Genomic DNA, 13,168 nt, shown 5'->3' with positions numbered 1-13,168 from the left:
GGCCTCCCCTTCCTGCCGGCTATGGATTGGCTGGGAAGGGGGCGGTACACTGGGAAGATGGCGGCGGCCGAGGTTGTGCGGAGTATCGGGAGCGGCCTGGGCCGGAGCCTCAGGGAGCTTCGGATCCACCTGTGTCAGCGCTCGCCGGGCAGCCAGGGCACCAGGTGCGGAGCACCTCGGGAGCGCTGGGCGGGGGGACCGGGCGGGGGCCGAGATCCTTGGACAGGCTGCGGCGCCTCCCTCCCGATGGGACACTGGGGATCTGCTAGTTACCGTCACCATCGTCCTCGCGTCGGTATAGGGTGAAAAACGGCTCTGCCCTAATTTGCTACTTAGAGCGCACGAACTGAGCGTGCTTAGTAACGTCTGCTGAGGCCATTGCCCTTCACCCTGCCCTTACTTGGCCCCAGGTTCTGCGGGGGCAAATCGGAGCAGGGGTGAGCAGGGGGTGGAAATTGACTGGTCGCGGGGTTCAAGCAGTTAGAGGTAGGGTTAAGGTAAAGGCTGAAGGGCAAAATGGGGTGGGGAGCAGGGGCAGAGGGAGTAACAGTTACTGGACTTTACAACAGTGTTTGCAAAAAATGGGGAGGAGGGGCAGAGGGACTTTTCATTTCCCCTCCCACAGGACAGTACATCTCAGCATGGGCTTCCCAGGGCTGGGTTCTTAAAGGCACAGGCATCCCAGTACCTAGTCACAGCAGCTCCTCTCGGTCTGATGTAACCTACTGAGGTGCTGCAGGAGACCTGATTCAGTGAAATATTTTACATGTACCCCCTCAGAAACAAGAATCCATTATCAGTGTATCTGATTGCATAAAGTCTCATAGCAATTCACAAATCTGTCTTATCTGCTGCTGGGATTCCCTGAATTATTCTTAGTGCTTCATCATTTACCTTTGTTATTGTGAAGATGTAGGTCATTGAGCTATTTAATTTATATTTTTATAATAATTGAAAATATGTATAAGTAAGTACTTGCTAGTAGTTTTAGCAATGACATCTGTGTTTCAATCTCCCTGGACACTCAATAACAGACTTAAAAGTGGCCATTCCCCAACAAAAAAAAAACTTCAAAAATAGACTTCAGTGAGAAACTGCAGAGTTGGAATTAATTTGCAAACTTGCCACCATCAACTTAGGTCCTAATAAAGACGGGGGTGGCTGGGTTACTACAAAAAGTAATTTTCCCTCTGTTGATACTCACACCTTCTTGTCAACTGTTGGGAATAGGCCATATCGACCCTGATTGAATTGACCTTGTTAGCACAGACCCCCCACTTGGTAAAGCAACTCCCTTTTTTCATGTGCTGTATATATCTGCCTACTGTATTTTTAAGTCCATGCATCTGATGAAGTGGGTTATAGCCCATGAAAGCTTATGCCCAAATAAATTTGCTAGTCTCTAAGGTGCCACAAGGACTCCTCAGTCTGTATCAGCAAAAACAACAACACAGCTACCCCCTCTGAAACCTGTGTTTCTAGTATTGCACTGCTATGTTTTGCTAGCACAGTAAATGAAGCTGCAAAATAAATGATGTTTAAATGACCTCCTTCAATTAAGAGGTAACTAATACATATGTACACCAGGCAGGGTTGTTTGGAAGCCGAAGACTTTATGCTTCCATCTCACATAGCTGTCAAGTTTTAGCAAATTGGGACAAGTCAGAAAGTAAGAACAACCTTACTTATCAGTAACAACTGCTGGTTAGAATCTGCTATCCCTGTTCCAGTAGCAGATTGTCAGATAGCAGTTTAATAGCAGTACCTGCTACTGGTAGCAAATTAAGATGGATAGCAGTTTTTCATGCTACACTGGCAGGGAGCAGGACCCCAGTGTGCCCGGTGCTGCATGGCCCTCTCAAAGAGACGGGCCCTTGCCCCACAGATATTACAGTCATAAACCAAGAGACACCGGGCGAATCGAGACAGACGGGAGCACATGGCAGCAGGGAGACAATGGGCAGCCGCACGTCCGGTGAGATGTCTGGACCCAACCTGAAAACCGGGACTTGATCGTCCCTGATCAGCTGCAGTTGGGTTCTGCCTAGGTGACCATATTTCCCAAAGGGAAAACGGGACACTCCATGGGGCTAGCCCAAGGACTTCTGCCTCCCCTGCATTGGGTTGACCCAAGCCCTGCCCCTCTTCCCTGCATGGGGCTGGCATGAACTGCTTGCTTGAGCCCTGTCTGCCTCTCACCTGAGCCCTGCTTCCCCCACCCTCCGTGCGCCTGGCATCTCCGTTCACCCTCCTTAGCTCTCCACTTTGACAAAATGTGCGTTTGTCCCTTTTGCTCTTTCCAACTTGATCAGCTGGCAAGAGCAAACGGGACAAATGTCCACTTTTGCCAGAAAAGTTGGGACAGCCAGGACAGGGCTTAAAAAAGGGACTGTCCTGTCCAAAACGGGAAGCATGGTCACCCCACACGATACCCTGACAGGGAAGGTAATTGAGATGGTGAGGGTGGCAGAGACTGATTGGGCAGTACTTGTAATCTACAGGTTTCCTCTCGACCTTCAGTCTGTCTCAGCCTCAGCACTGCACAGAAACCCCCCATGGTGGTAAACAACTTCTCTCTGCCAATAATCAAAAACAGGATTCTAAATATAACTATATCAAACCAAGTGCGTGTTCTGGCTAGTCCACGATCTCTTTTCTGGCAGTGGCTAGTACTGGAGATTGCAGAGTGAGATGCAGGTACCCCAAAGCGGGCAGTTATGGAACAACCTGGCCATAGGGCAATTTCCTCCTCCAGGGCATTGCTGATGAGTTGCAGTATAGTCACTGTGGGGATGACACACAAGTTGAGTTTTTACATTTGACTTGTAATAGTACAGTTGTTCAGCTTTCCCAAAGGCTGGCTGAGTGAGCCAGAGTGGACATCATATCTCAAATAAACGGATAGTGATTACTTGTTACTGCAAAGCATCACTTGATTGGATTTTACTGGAAAGATGGTTCTGAGCTGTGTGCAATTTGGACAGCACCCCTATGAATTGTGGGGGTGATGCATGCATAGATCAGGGGCCAGGAGTTGAGCTCACATCCCTAGACTTATTCACTCCTTTATATATTGTAAGGCCTATTTTTCTATGCTTGTCCTTAGGGTAGGGATTGTGTCTAGGGAGCTGTTTATTGACTGACTGACACTAGCTCAGCTAAGTGAGAGTAACTAGATTTTTTTTTCCTGTTATTAATGTGCCTAAAGCCTATAAACCTCCAAAACTCCTAATAACTGCAGTAATAATGGCATGCTCACTTAGGACAGGGAGGGCGATGTCATGGAGATGGGGCTTGGTGTGAATGTAGGTGAGAGGCGTGTCTAGGTGCCCTGGGTGGACACAGTGTCCTGTAGGTGCTCTGATAGTAATATAGGTCAGTGATTAAAAGATGCTCCTGGACCGCATGGACTGATGTGTCGGTAAATGTTTAAATCTCCGCGAAAGGATGTGTTGTTTTGAGTCTCCCCTTTCACAGCTTCCACCCTGCAAGAGGGAGGTACGTACAAATTGCTTCTCTGAGCTATTTCCACACCTTCCTGCTTGAGTCCCACTGTAGATGCCAGAGGGAGTTCTCCAGGCACTGTTGTGATAGGGGACTGTTCACTCAGGCTGAGGTCAGAGGGCTGTTTGTGACTTGATTCAAGCATAAAGTAGAATGGGGATCCTGTTTAAGAACACCACTGGTATTACTGTTGTTTTTTGACATGTCCTATTTCTCTGTCACGCTTGTCCTACGCTTCACGTAGCCCTGGTGAGGTCCACAGGGAGCAGAGCTGGGGTGAAACTGGTGTACAGACAAGATGTTCATTATTGTACCCTTCCATAGACTGTGGTCCTCCCTACTGCCTGCTTCCAGAGGCTGTGGATGCTTTGGAAGGGCCAGGTGCATATAACACTTCAGAGATCCCAGTAGATAAAACTACTTATTTTCTTTAGTTTGACATAATTGTACTTGGAAATGACACAGAGCTTTAATGAGCTCTGTTTTTGACAGAGACTTCATTGAACAGCACTACGTGACTCTGAAGAAGGCAAACCCGGACTTTCCCATCCTGATTCGAGAGTGCTCTGGTGTGCTGCCTAAGCTCTGGGCTCGATACGGTGAGTTGGGAAGGAGCCCTAGTCAATGTCCTTAGTTCCGAGTTTGACAAGAACACTGGGGTCTGTATGAAACTAGAAATTCAGCAATAAACCGCTCACAAGCCAGGAAGGAGCAGTGCAAATTACACATCAAGGAGGCGTTTCCATATGTGGAGAGATGAGGCTAGGACCTGCTTGGTTTGGGAAAGAGCAAAAAAAAAAAAGGCACTGTACAAAATAAAGGCTAAAAACTGCCTAATGGAAGTCTGATACATTAACTCGTTAGGAAGTTCAGAAATCAGGGTACTTGCAGCGGTTCTCTTCCCTATCAGTTCAACTGCTTAAACAGGGATTCTGAATGGTGTGTGTATGTGTCTATGCATCTGCACACTGGGGCTAAATGAACTTTGTGGTGTGGTTCTTTAAAGGGATAGTCAATTTGAAAATTACAGGTCCACCTAAAAACCTTGTACCCACTGTTGTTACCCCATCTAAAATTCCTGTAACAAAGCTGGATATTTTTTGCTAGGTTTCTATTTACTTTTTTTTTTCAGTTTTACTTGTTTGTGTAATCGGTTTCATTGTTTCCCTAGTCTATAGTAATTATCCCTAGCTAGACAGACCCTTATAAACACTAAGCAAACAGGAAAAACTTTCCACTTCTTAAAGGAATGTTTTTAAAAGCATTCAGGACATACTGTCTAAACAGGGCTCTATCAGAAAGTAAGTTTAAAAAAAATTAGTAAATAAAAAATAAAATTGTGACCCTGTTAACGCTAGAATGCTCTGTCTGATGTAGAAGTGTCTCTGTGAAGCCTTAAATGTCATGGTAGCCTGTGAAATGAACAGTTTTTTTTCTTAAAAAAAAAAAAAGTATTTAAATGAGTAAAATGTGCTGCACGCTCACAATAGACAGACTTCTCTCCGTGTAGCTAAACTGGAAGAGTGGTCTGTTGCTTTAAATGCACAGAGTTGTTACGCAGACACAAACATGCTTGACTGCAGGCTGAATGCTTGCAACAGAAAATTTGTGCCTTGGGCTCATGCTATGGGCAGGAACCTGAACTCTGAAATCCAGTGAAGTGGAGAGAGTCTCCAAACCCAGTCTCCAGCTGAGTAAGAACTTCCTTGCTGCTATTTTTTAGCCCTGTGGTGCAAACTTGAATCAGACGAGCCAGGCTTTGAGACTAGCTGCCACAGGGGTTTGGGTTTTGCTGTGTAGCTTTCCCCTTTGTAGCTATATTATACGTGCTACACTATAGTTGCAAAAAGCTAGCGAGGCTCACAACTACAGGTCTTGAACCAAACTGGAAATCTCATATGGCGCAAACCAGCTATAGCACTTTCAAGCTTAAACTGACCCACAGAGGATTAGCCATGAACTCTGGTTGGAGTTCTTAAAAAAAAACAAAAAACAAAAAAAAAACTTAGTGGTGGAATCAGAAGCATAAAGGCGGCCAGTTAATTACACAGACTTAATCTCTTACTAAACCATGAGAATGGGGAGATTCTGAAGACTACTACAGGAAACGCTGCTTTTCTGATTTGTGACATTTAGTTAGCATGGTGTCAAGTATCAGAGGGGTAGCCGTGTTAGTCTGGATCTGTAAAAGCAGCAAAGCGTCCTGTGGCACCATATAGACTAACAGACGTATTGAAGCATGAGCTTGCGTGGGCATCCGACGAAGTGGGTATGCACCCACGAGAGCGCATGCTCCAATATGTCTGTTAGTCTATAAGGTGCCACAGGATTCTTTGCGGTTTAGTTAGCATGCAGAACTCCGTTATGATGGAGGCTCCTTGAGAACCGAGAAGGAGAGCTGCAGTGCCAAATGGCAGTCAGTGCAGTAACCAATCTTTTCAAACAGCTTTTCCCCAAGCCTTAGGACTCTGAGATGAACAGGCTGCAGCTAAAAATGAAAACGCAAGTCTGCTCTGCCTTCAGTTCAAGTGTCCCTCACAGCTTGGGGTAGAAGGCTGTCTCTTCCTTGCTTCTGGGGGCTAGCCAGTGAGACAATCTGCATAGCCATTCGTGGGGGTGGGGCTGGGGCTGATTTACAAGGAAAGTGGGTTAAACAGGCAGAGTTCAGATGGGCAAAAACTAGAAGGGAGGGAAAAAATCTGCAAATGTTTTGATGAGTGTGAGCATCAAGGAGAAAGAGAAGGGTTATAACTAAGAAACAGAAAGGGGAACCCTTAAGTTGAGTCTGGGAAAGGCTCTTTACAGAGAGGTTATGGGATAATCTAAGGGAAAGGGTGGAAGTCCCATGCTATAGAACACTCGAGTTGGGTATCTGACCCATCTAAAAATCACTGGTCAAATATTTTAGAGCCCTAATTTGTTAGTCTTACTCTTTTGTTACTGTTCTATGGTCTGCAGTAGGCTTTGCCTTAGCCACTTATGCCTAACTACAAAAACCAATGTACTTAACTGAGTTATTTTAACTCAGATAAATGCAAAACACAATGAAATTAAGTTTAAAAAATGAAGGAATGGCTCCATCATGCAGTCACAATAGTCGGCTGTCACCTACATCAGGTATTCCTGTTGGAATATTTGACCATGGTCAAAAAATAGGGAGTCAGTTGACCAGCTTGTCAAAAAAGATGGTCACTCACCTTTGTAACTGTTCTTCTTCGAGATGTGTTGCTCATATCCATTCCAATTAGGTGTGCGCGCGCCGCGTGCATGTTTGTCGGAAGATTTTTACCCTAGCAACACTTGGTGGGTCGGCTGGGTCACCCCATGGAATGGTGCCTCCATGGCGCCGGATATATACCCCTGCCGACCCAATGGCCCCTCAGTTCCTTCTTGCCAGCTACTCCGACAGAGGGGAAGGAGGGCGGGTTTGGAATGGATATGAGCAACACATCTTGAAGAACAACAGTTACAAAGGTAAGTAACCGTCTTTTCTTCTTTGAGTGCTTGCTCATATCAATTCCAATTACGTGATTCCCAAGCCTTACCTAGGCAGTGGGGTCGGAGTGAGATGTTGCAGAATGTAAAACTGCTGAGCCAAATGCTGCGTCATTTCTGGACTGTTGCACCAATGCATAATGTGACGCAAAGGTGTGAATTGATCACCAAGTAGCTGCCTGACATATCTCCTGGATGGGAACATGGGCCAGGAAGATGGCAGATGAAGCTTGAGCCCGAGTAGAATGGGCAGTGGGGTGGCTAGCTGGAACGCGAGCCAAATCATAGCAGGCACGGATGCAGGACGTCACCCAAGATGAAATTCGCTGGGAGGAAACCGGCAGGCCCTTTGTCTGGTCTGCCACTGCTACAAAGAGCTGAGGCGACTTTCGAAAGGGTTTTGTTCTTTCGATATAAAAGGTGAGAGCCCTGCGGCCGTTTAGGGAGTGCAGCTGTTGTTCCCAACGCGACGAGTGCGGCTTCGGGAAGAAGACCGGAAGGAAGATGTCTTGACTGACGTGAAAGACAAACACCACCTTAGGGAGGAAGGCTGGGTGTGGTCGCAGCTGTACACTGTCCTTATGAAACACCATATACGGGGGTCTGCTGTCAGGGCCCGAAGCTCGGATACTCGCCTTGCCAAAGTAATAGTGACAAGGAAGGCTGTCTTCCAGGAGAGGTACAGCAGCAAGCAGGTGGCTAGCGGTTCGAAAGGAGCACCCATAAGCTTGGCTAGAACCAGACTGAGGTCCCAGATAGGGGTAGGGCGTCTAACCTGCGGGTACAAACGTTCCAAGCCCTTGAGGAACCTTGAAACCTGGGGTGAGAGAAGACTGATCGCCGGTTCTCCCCTGGGTGGAAGGCGTAGATGGCTGCCAGATGCACTTTTATGGAAGAGACTGCTAGGCCGTGTTCTTTCAGGGACCAGAGATAGTCCAGGACAATAGGAACTGGTACCTGCATGGGGACAGTGTTACATTGAGCACACCAGTAGGAGAAACGCTTCCACTTGGCCAGATATGTCAACCTAGTGGAAGGCTTCCTACTGCCCAAGAGTACCTGTTGAACCGAGACAGAGCAACGTAACTCGGACCCGCTTAACCACGCAGCAACCATGCTGTGAGGTGAAGAGACTGTAGGTCTGGATGGTGAAGTCTGCCGAAGTCCTGAGTTATGAGATCCGGCCAGAGTGGTAGGAGAACTGGGTCTGCCACTGAGTGGTCGAACAACATGGTGTACCAGTGCTGCCACGGCCACGGTGGAGCGATCATGATCAGGTGGGCGCTGTCCCTGCGGAGCTTGAGGAGGACCCTGTGAACCAGCAGGAACAGTGGAAAGGCGTAGACGGTTTGTCCACAGTATCAGGAATGCGTCTGAGAGGGAGCCCAGGGAGTGCCCCTGGAAGGAGCAGAACACATGGCATTTCCTGTTCTCGTGAGAGGCAAAGAGGTCTATGTGGGGAAAACCCCACTTCCGGAAAACAGAATGGATGACGTCCGGACAAATCGACCACTCGTGAGACAGGAAGGATCTGCTGAGGTGATCCGCCAGAGTGTTCTGAACTCCTGGGAGAAAGGACGCTACCAGATCGATCGAGTGGGCTATGCCAAAGTCCAAGAACTGAATGGCTTCCTGACAAAGGAGGGAGGAGCGTGCTCCGCCCTGCTTGTTTATGTAAAACATGGCCATTTTGTATCAGTGTTCATGGACAACACAACGGCCTTGGAGATGCTCTCGAAACACCTGGCATGCTAGACGAACTGCCCTCAGCTCCCGCACATTGATGTGTAAGGTTAGTTCTTGAGCTGACCAGAGGCCTTGAGTGCAGAGGGCCTCGAGGTGGGCACCGCAACCCAGAGATGATGTGTCCGTGGTTAGGGCCATCGAAGGTTGTGGTGGGTGGAATGGCATCCCTGCACAAACTAGGGTGGGAGTCAGCCACCAGGTTAGAGAGCCTAAAACATTCGGGGGAACAGTGAATATCGAGTCCAGGCTGTCCTGGCCTGGCCGGTATACTGAGGCAAGCCATGTTTGAAATGGATGGAGGCGTAGCCTGGCATGTTTGGTCACGAAGGTGCAGGTGGCCACGTGACCGAGTAGGCTGAGACAAGCACGAGCCGATGTTGTCGGGAAAGTTTGGAGGCCTTGAATAATTGTAGCCATTGCCTGAAAATGAGGCTGCGGCAGGCAGACTCTGGCCAGAGTGGAGTCCAGAATTGCCCCGATGAAGTCTATTCTCTGTGTGGGTATCAGAGTAGACTTCTCTATGTTGATCATCAGGCCTAGGCTCCTGAAGAGGTCTTTGACGATGTACAGGTGATATCTCACTTGTGACTCGGAGGTCCCTCGAACGAGCTAATCGTTGAGATAAGGGTAAACGTGCACCCGACGACGCTGGAGGGAGGCGGCGACTACGGCTGTGCATTTTGTGAATTCTCGTTGAACTGCAGAAAGGCCATATGGAAGGACCGTGAACTGAAAATGTTGATGGTTGACCACAAAACGGAGCTACCGTCTGTGTGGTGGGTAAATTGCAATGTGGAAATACGCGTCCTTCATATCGAGGGCGGCATACCAGTCTCCGGGATCCAAAGACGGGATAATGGTCCCCAGGGATATCATGTGGAACTTCAACTTTATCATGAATTTTTTGAGTCCTCGCAGGTCTACGGGGGGTCGTAGAGCTCCCTTTGCCTTGGGAATTAGGAAGTATCGGGAATAAAACCCCTTGCCCTTCAGGTCTTTTGGTACCTCCTCTATGGCTCCAATGGTTAGGAGCGACTGGACCTCTTGTAAGAAGAATTGCTCGTGAGAGGGGTCCCTGAAGAGGGACAAGGAGGGAGGGTGGGAAGATGGGGTTGAAACAAACTGAAGGTGGTATCCCAACGCCACCGTGCGCAGGACCCAACCATCCAAAGTTAAGTGGGAGCATGCAGGGAGGAAATGGGAGAGGCGGTTGTAAAAGGGAGGAGAAGGATCTGGGAAAACAACTGGTGGGCCATCCTTGGGCATCCCATCCAAAGTTCTGTTTGGGCCCCGCCGGTGGTTTAGGGGGGGCCTGATTTTGTCCCCCTTGGGGGCCAGACTGCCTCCGTCCATTCCCTTGGCCAAGCCTTCTGCTGAAGTCCTGTCGTGGCCTAGGCGGGGGGTAGGTACGGTGAGGCTGGGGCCGGAAGGTCCTGCGTTGGGTCACTTGTGTGTGCATCCCCAGCGAGAGCATTATTACGCGATTGTCCTTCAGACTTTGTAATCTGGGATCAGTCTTGCCCTTTGAAGGCCAGGGGCTCTTCTCAGACAAGTCCTGAATAGTTTGTTGTAATTCAGGAGGAAGGCCTGATACCTGGAGCCAGGAGATACGCCTCATCGTCACTCCTGATGCCAGAGTCCTGGCCACAGAGTCCGCTGCATCCAGAGAACCTTGGAGGGAGGTTCTCACCACCTTCTTACCCTCCTCAAGCAGAGCTGCAAATTCCTGGCGGGACTCCTGGGGAAGAAGCTCCGTAAACTTCCCCAAGGATGTCCACGTTATACCTACTTAGGAGGGCTTGCTGGTTTGCCACGCTAAGTTGAAGGCCCCCAGCCGAATATATTTTGCGGCCTAGGAGGTCCATGCGCCTAGCCTCCTTGGACTTGGGAGCAGGAGCTTGCTGGCCATGACACTCCCTCTTGTTTACCGATTGAACTACTAGGGAGCAAGGAGGTGGGTGTATGTAGAGATATTCATACCCCTTGGAGGATACCATGTATTTTCTCTCTACTCCCCTGGCTGTGGGGGGAGGTCGAGGCTGGGGATTGCTAAATGGTGTCCACGTTTGCTTGAATAGTGCGGATAAACGGCAGGGCCACTCTAGTAGGTGCATCTGCAGACAGGATGTCCACTACAGGGTCCTCTATTTCAGGGACCTCCTCCACCTGCAGATTCATATTCTGCACCACCCGTCTCAAGAGGTCTTGATGTGCTCTTAGGTCAACTGGGGGAGGGCCGGAGGAGGATGTTCCTGCCACAGCCTCGTCTGGCGAGGAGGAAGAGGAGAGGCCAGGGACAAGAGGGTCCTGTGGGGGCTCCTGTTCTTGAGGAGTGGCGTCAGACTCAGGTGGGACCTGGGTGTCTGCAGGTGGTACCGAAGCCCCATCTGTACCCATGAGGGGAGATGGCTTACGGTTGCCTCTGGTGCCCAGTGTTCTGACGGGGCAGACTGTGGTGCAACTGAGGGAACACCCTGGGCTTGGTGGTATGTCCACGGTGTCCAGAAAGACCACTGATGGGGTCCTTGCTCGTGGCTCTGGCTCTCAGGAAACATATGGCTGGGGACATCCGAGTCACGATCCTGTGGATAGGAAATGCCACCAGCCTGTGATGACACCGAGGTGTGTCTCGACGGCCAAGGCGGTGCTGATAGACCCTGAGAGGGAGCCATGTCTCGGGTTGGTCTTTCCCAGGACGGCACCGGGGAGCGGTACCGGTACCGCGAGGGAGATTGGGACCTACGACCGAAGCAGTGCCGGGAGGTCGACTGGGATCTCGAGTCCCTTCGCCTGGAGCAGCTGCGAAATGCGAGGTGCCATGAACAGTGCCAGGAGTCGGATCAGTACCATGAGTATCTGGCAGGCGAACGGGAGGCCGAGCAGTGCCGGGACCAGGATCGGCGTTGGGACCGAGATCTTGAATGATGCCTCTCGGCGACTCCCACGGAGGGCGGCCTCAGCAAGGCAAACTTGCCAATAGATTGGATGACCCGCACCGGCGGTGCCTGGGGTTGAGGCAGCACGGTCTCCGTCATCGCGATCAACTCCCGTGCCATGGAGAAGGTCTCCAGCATGGATGGGAGAGCGAGCTCAACCATGGCGTGAGCTGGGGAGCTTTCAGGCACCGGACTCAATGGCCCTTGCGGGACCGGAATCAACGGTGCCGCACTCGGTGGTGCTGCACTCGGTGATGCTGCGGCAGATGATGGTGCCGGGCGATCCATCATCGACAGGCCCTCTTTCTGTGGTGCGGGTGGTGCCGAAGCAGCCGGAGCATTGTGTTGCTTCCTGGGCCGCGGGGACGGGGAGCAGTGCTGAACAGACATCAGTGCCGGTAAGGGTCGGTGCCGTGGCTCCTTCGCGGTACGGGAGCGATCCGGAGCTGAAGGAGCGCTCCTTAGAGATGCAGGCTGTTGAGTGCTCGGTACCGACGTTGCAGGGCTAAGTGCCGCCTCCATGAGGAGCTGTTTCAGTCGAAAGTCCCGCTCCTTCTTCGTCCTCGGTTTAAATGACTTATAGATGCGGCACTTTTCAGGAAGGTGGGATTCCCCTAGGCACTTGAGGCAGCAGTCGTAGGGATCCTCTATTGGCATCGGCTTTTAGCAGGCCGAGCATGGTTTGAATCCCAGTGACCTGGGCATGAGCCTGGCACTGGGGTGGAGGAAAGGGGCTAATCCCCGATCCCCCCCTCAACTATATACACTAACTACAACTGTAAAAACTCGAACTATAAACACAATTAACAGTAAAGAACGACGAGTAAGCTAGGGATGTGGAGATCAGCAAAGCCGTGCTCCACAGTTCCAACGACCGTCACGGGCGGTAAGAAGGAACTGAGGGGCCGTTGGGTCGGCAGGGGCATATATCCGGTGCCATAACGGCGCCACTCCAGGGGGTGACCCAGCCAACCCACTGAGTGTTGCTAGGGTAAAAATCTTCCGACAAACGTACACGCAGCGTGCGCACACCTAATTGGAATCGATATGAGCAAGCACTCGAAGAAGAACCTACACTTATGAGACCGGCCAAGGCACTAGGGAACAAATCCAGCACTGCCTCTCCTGGAGGAAGGGGACAAAGTGGCCTCTTCATCTAATTTTCTCTCTCTCTCTCTCTCCCCCCCACCCTAGAGTTCGGCAGAGAGAGTTGCGTGCCACTGAACAATCTCAATGTGGATCAAGTGGCCAAGGCCCTGGAGAATGTTGTTCACAGCAAAACATGAAGACAAAGAACTGAACCTGCATATGCTGAAGCCCTTACCTGAATGGGTTTACTGGAGAAGCTGTATATCTGTAATTGTAACTTATTAATCGCATATAAAAGCATGTCGGACAAAGTGCTCTGAGAGTCTGTTCTAAATGAGATGCTAAGCTGGGAGGTAGCGCCTCATCCTCCTGCATAGGGTGGGGGCACTGAAGAGGGA

The 13,168-nt window shown here is 50.2% G+C and overlaps 1 protein-coding gene across 1 annotated transcript; it reads left to right on the top strand.

The window, feature by feature from the left end:
* The first annotated feature begins 27 nt into the window (after positions 1-27).
* NDUFA2 (NADH:ubiquinone oxidoreductase subunit A2) lies at positions 28-13,084 on the top strand. The gene is made up of 3 exons (XM_030572351.1): positions 28-164; positions 3,997-4,103; positions 12,876-13,084. Exons 1-3 carry the CDS (start codon positions 58-60, stop codon positions 12,965-12,967), a joined length of 306 nt encoding a protein of 101 aa, XP_030428211.1. The 5' UTR covers positions 28-57; the 3' UTR covers positions 12,968-13,084.
* Positions 13,085-13,168: the final 84 nt, after the last annotated feature.

This window comes from Gopherus evgoodei, chromosome 8 (assembly GCF_007399415.2).
Source record: "Gopherus evgoodei ecotype Sinaloan lineage chromosome 8, rGopEvg1_v1.p, whole genome shotgun sequence".
In the NCBI taxonomy this organism is placed as follows: Eukaryota; Metazoa; Chordata; order Testudines; family Testudinidae; genus Gopherus; species Gopherus evgoodei.
The sequence above is the reverse complement of the archived record's forward strand: the minus strand, read 5'-3'. Positions and strand labels throughout refer to the sequence as shown.

Excerpts from the sequence above, each read along its gene's own strand:
- NDUFA2 (XM_030572351.1), top strand. The coding sequence starts at position 58 with ATGGCGGCGGCCGAGGTTGTGCGGAGTATCGGGAGCGGCCTGGGCCGG. Across the intron at positions 165-3,996 it reads CCGGGCAGCCAGGGCACCAG|AGACTTCATTGAACAGCACT; the intron begins GTGCGGAGCACC and ends TGTTTTTGACAG. Across the intron at positions 4,104-12,875 it reads TAAGCTCTGGGCTCGATACG|AGTTCGGCAGAGAGAGTTGC; the intron begins GTGAGTTGGGAA and ends CCCCCACCCTAG.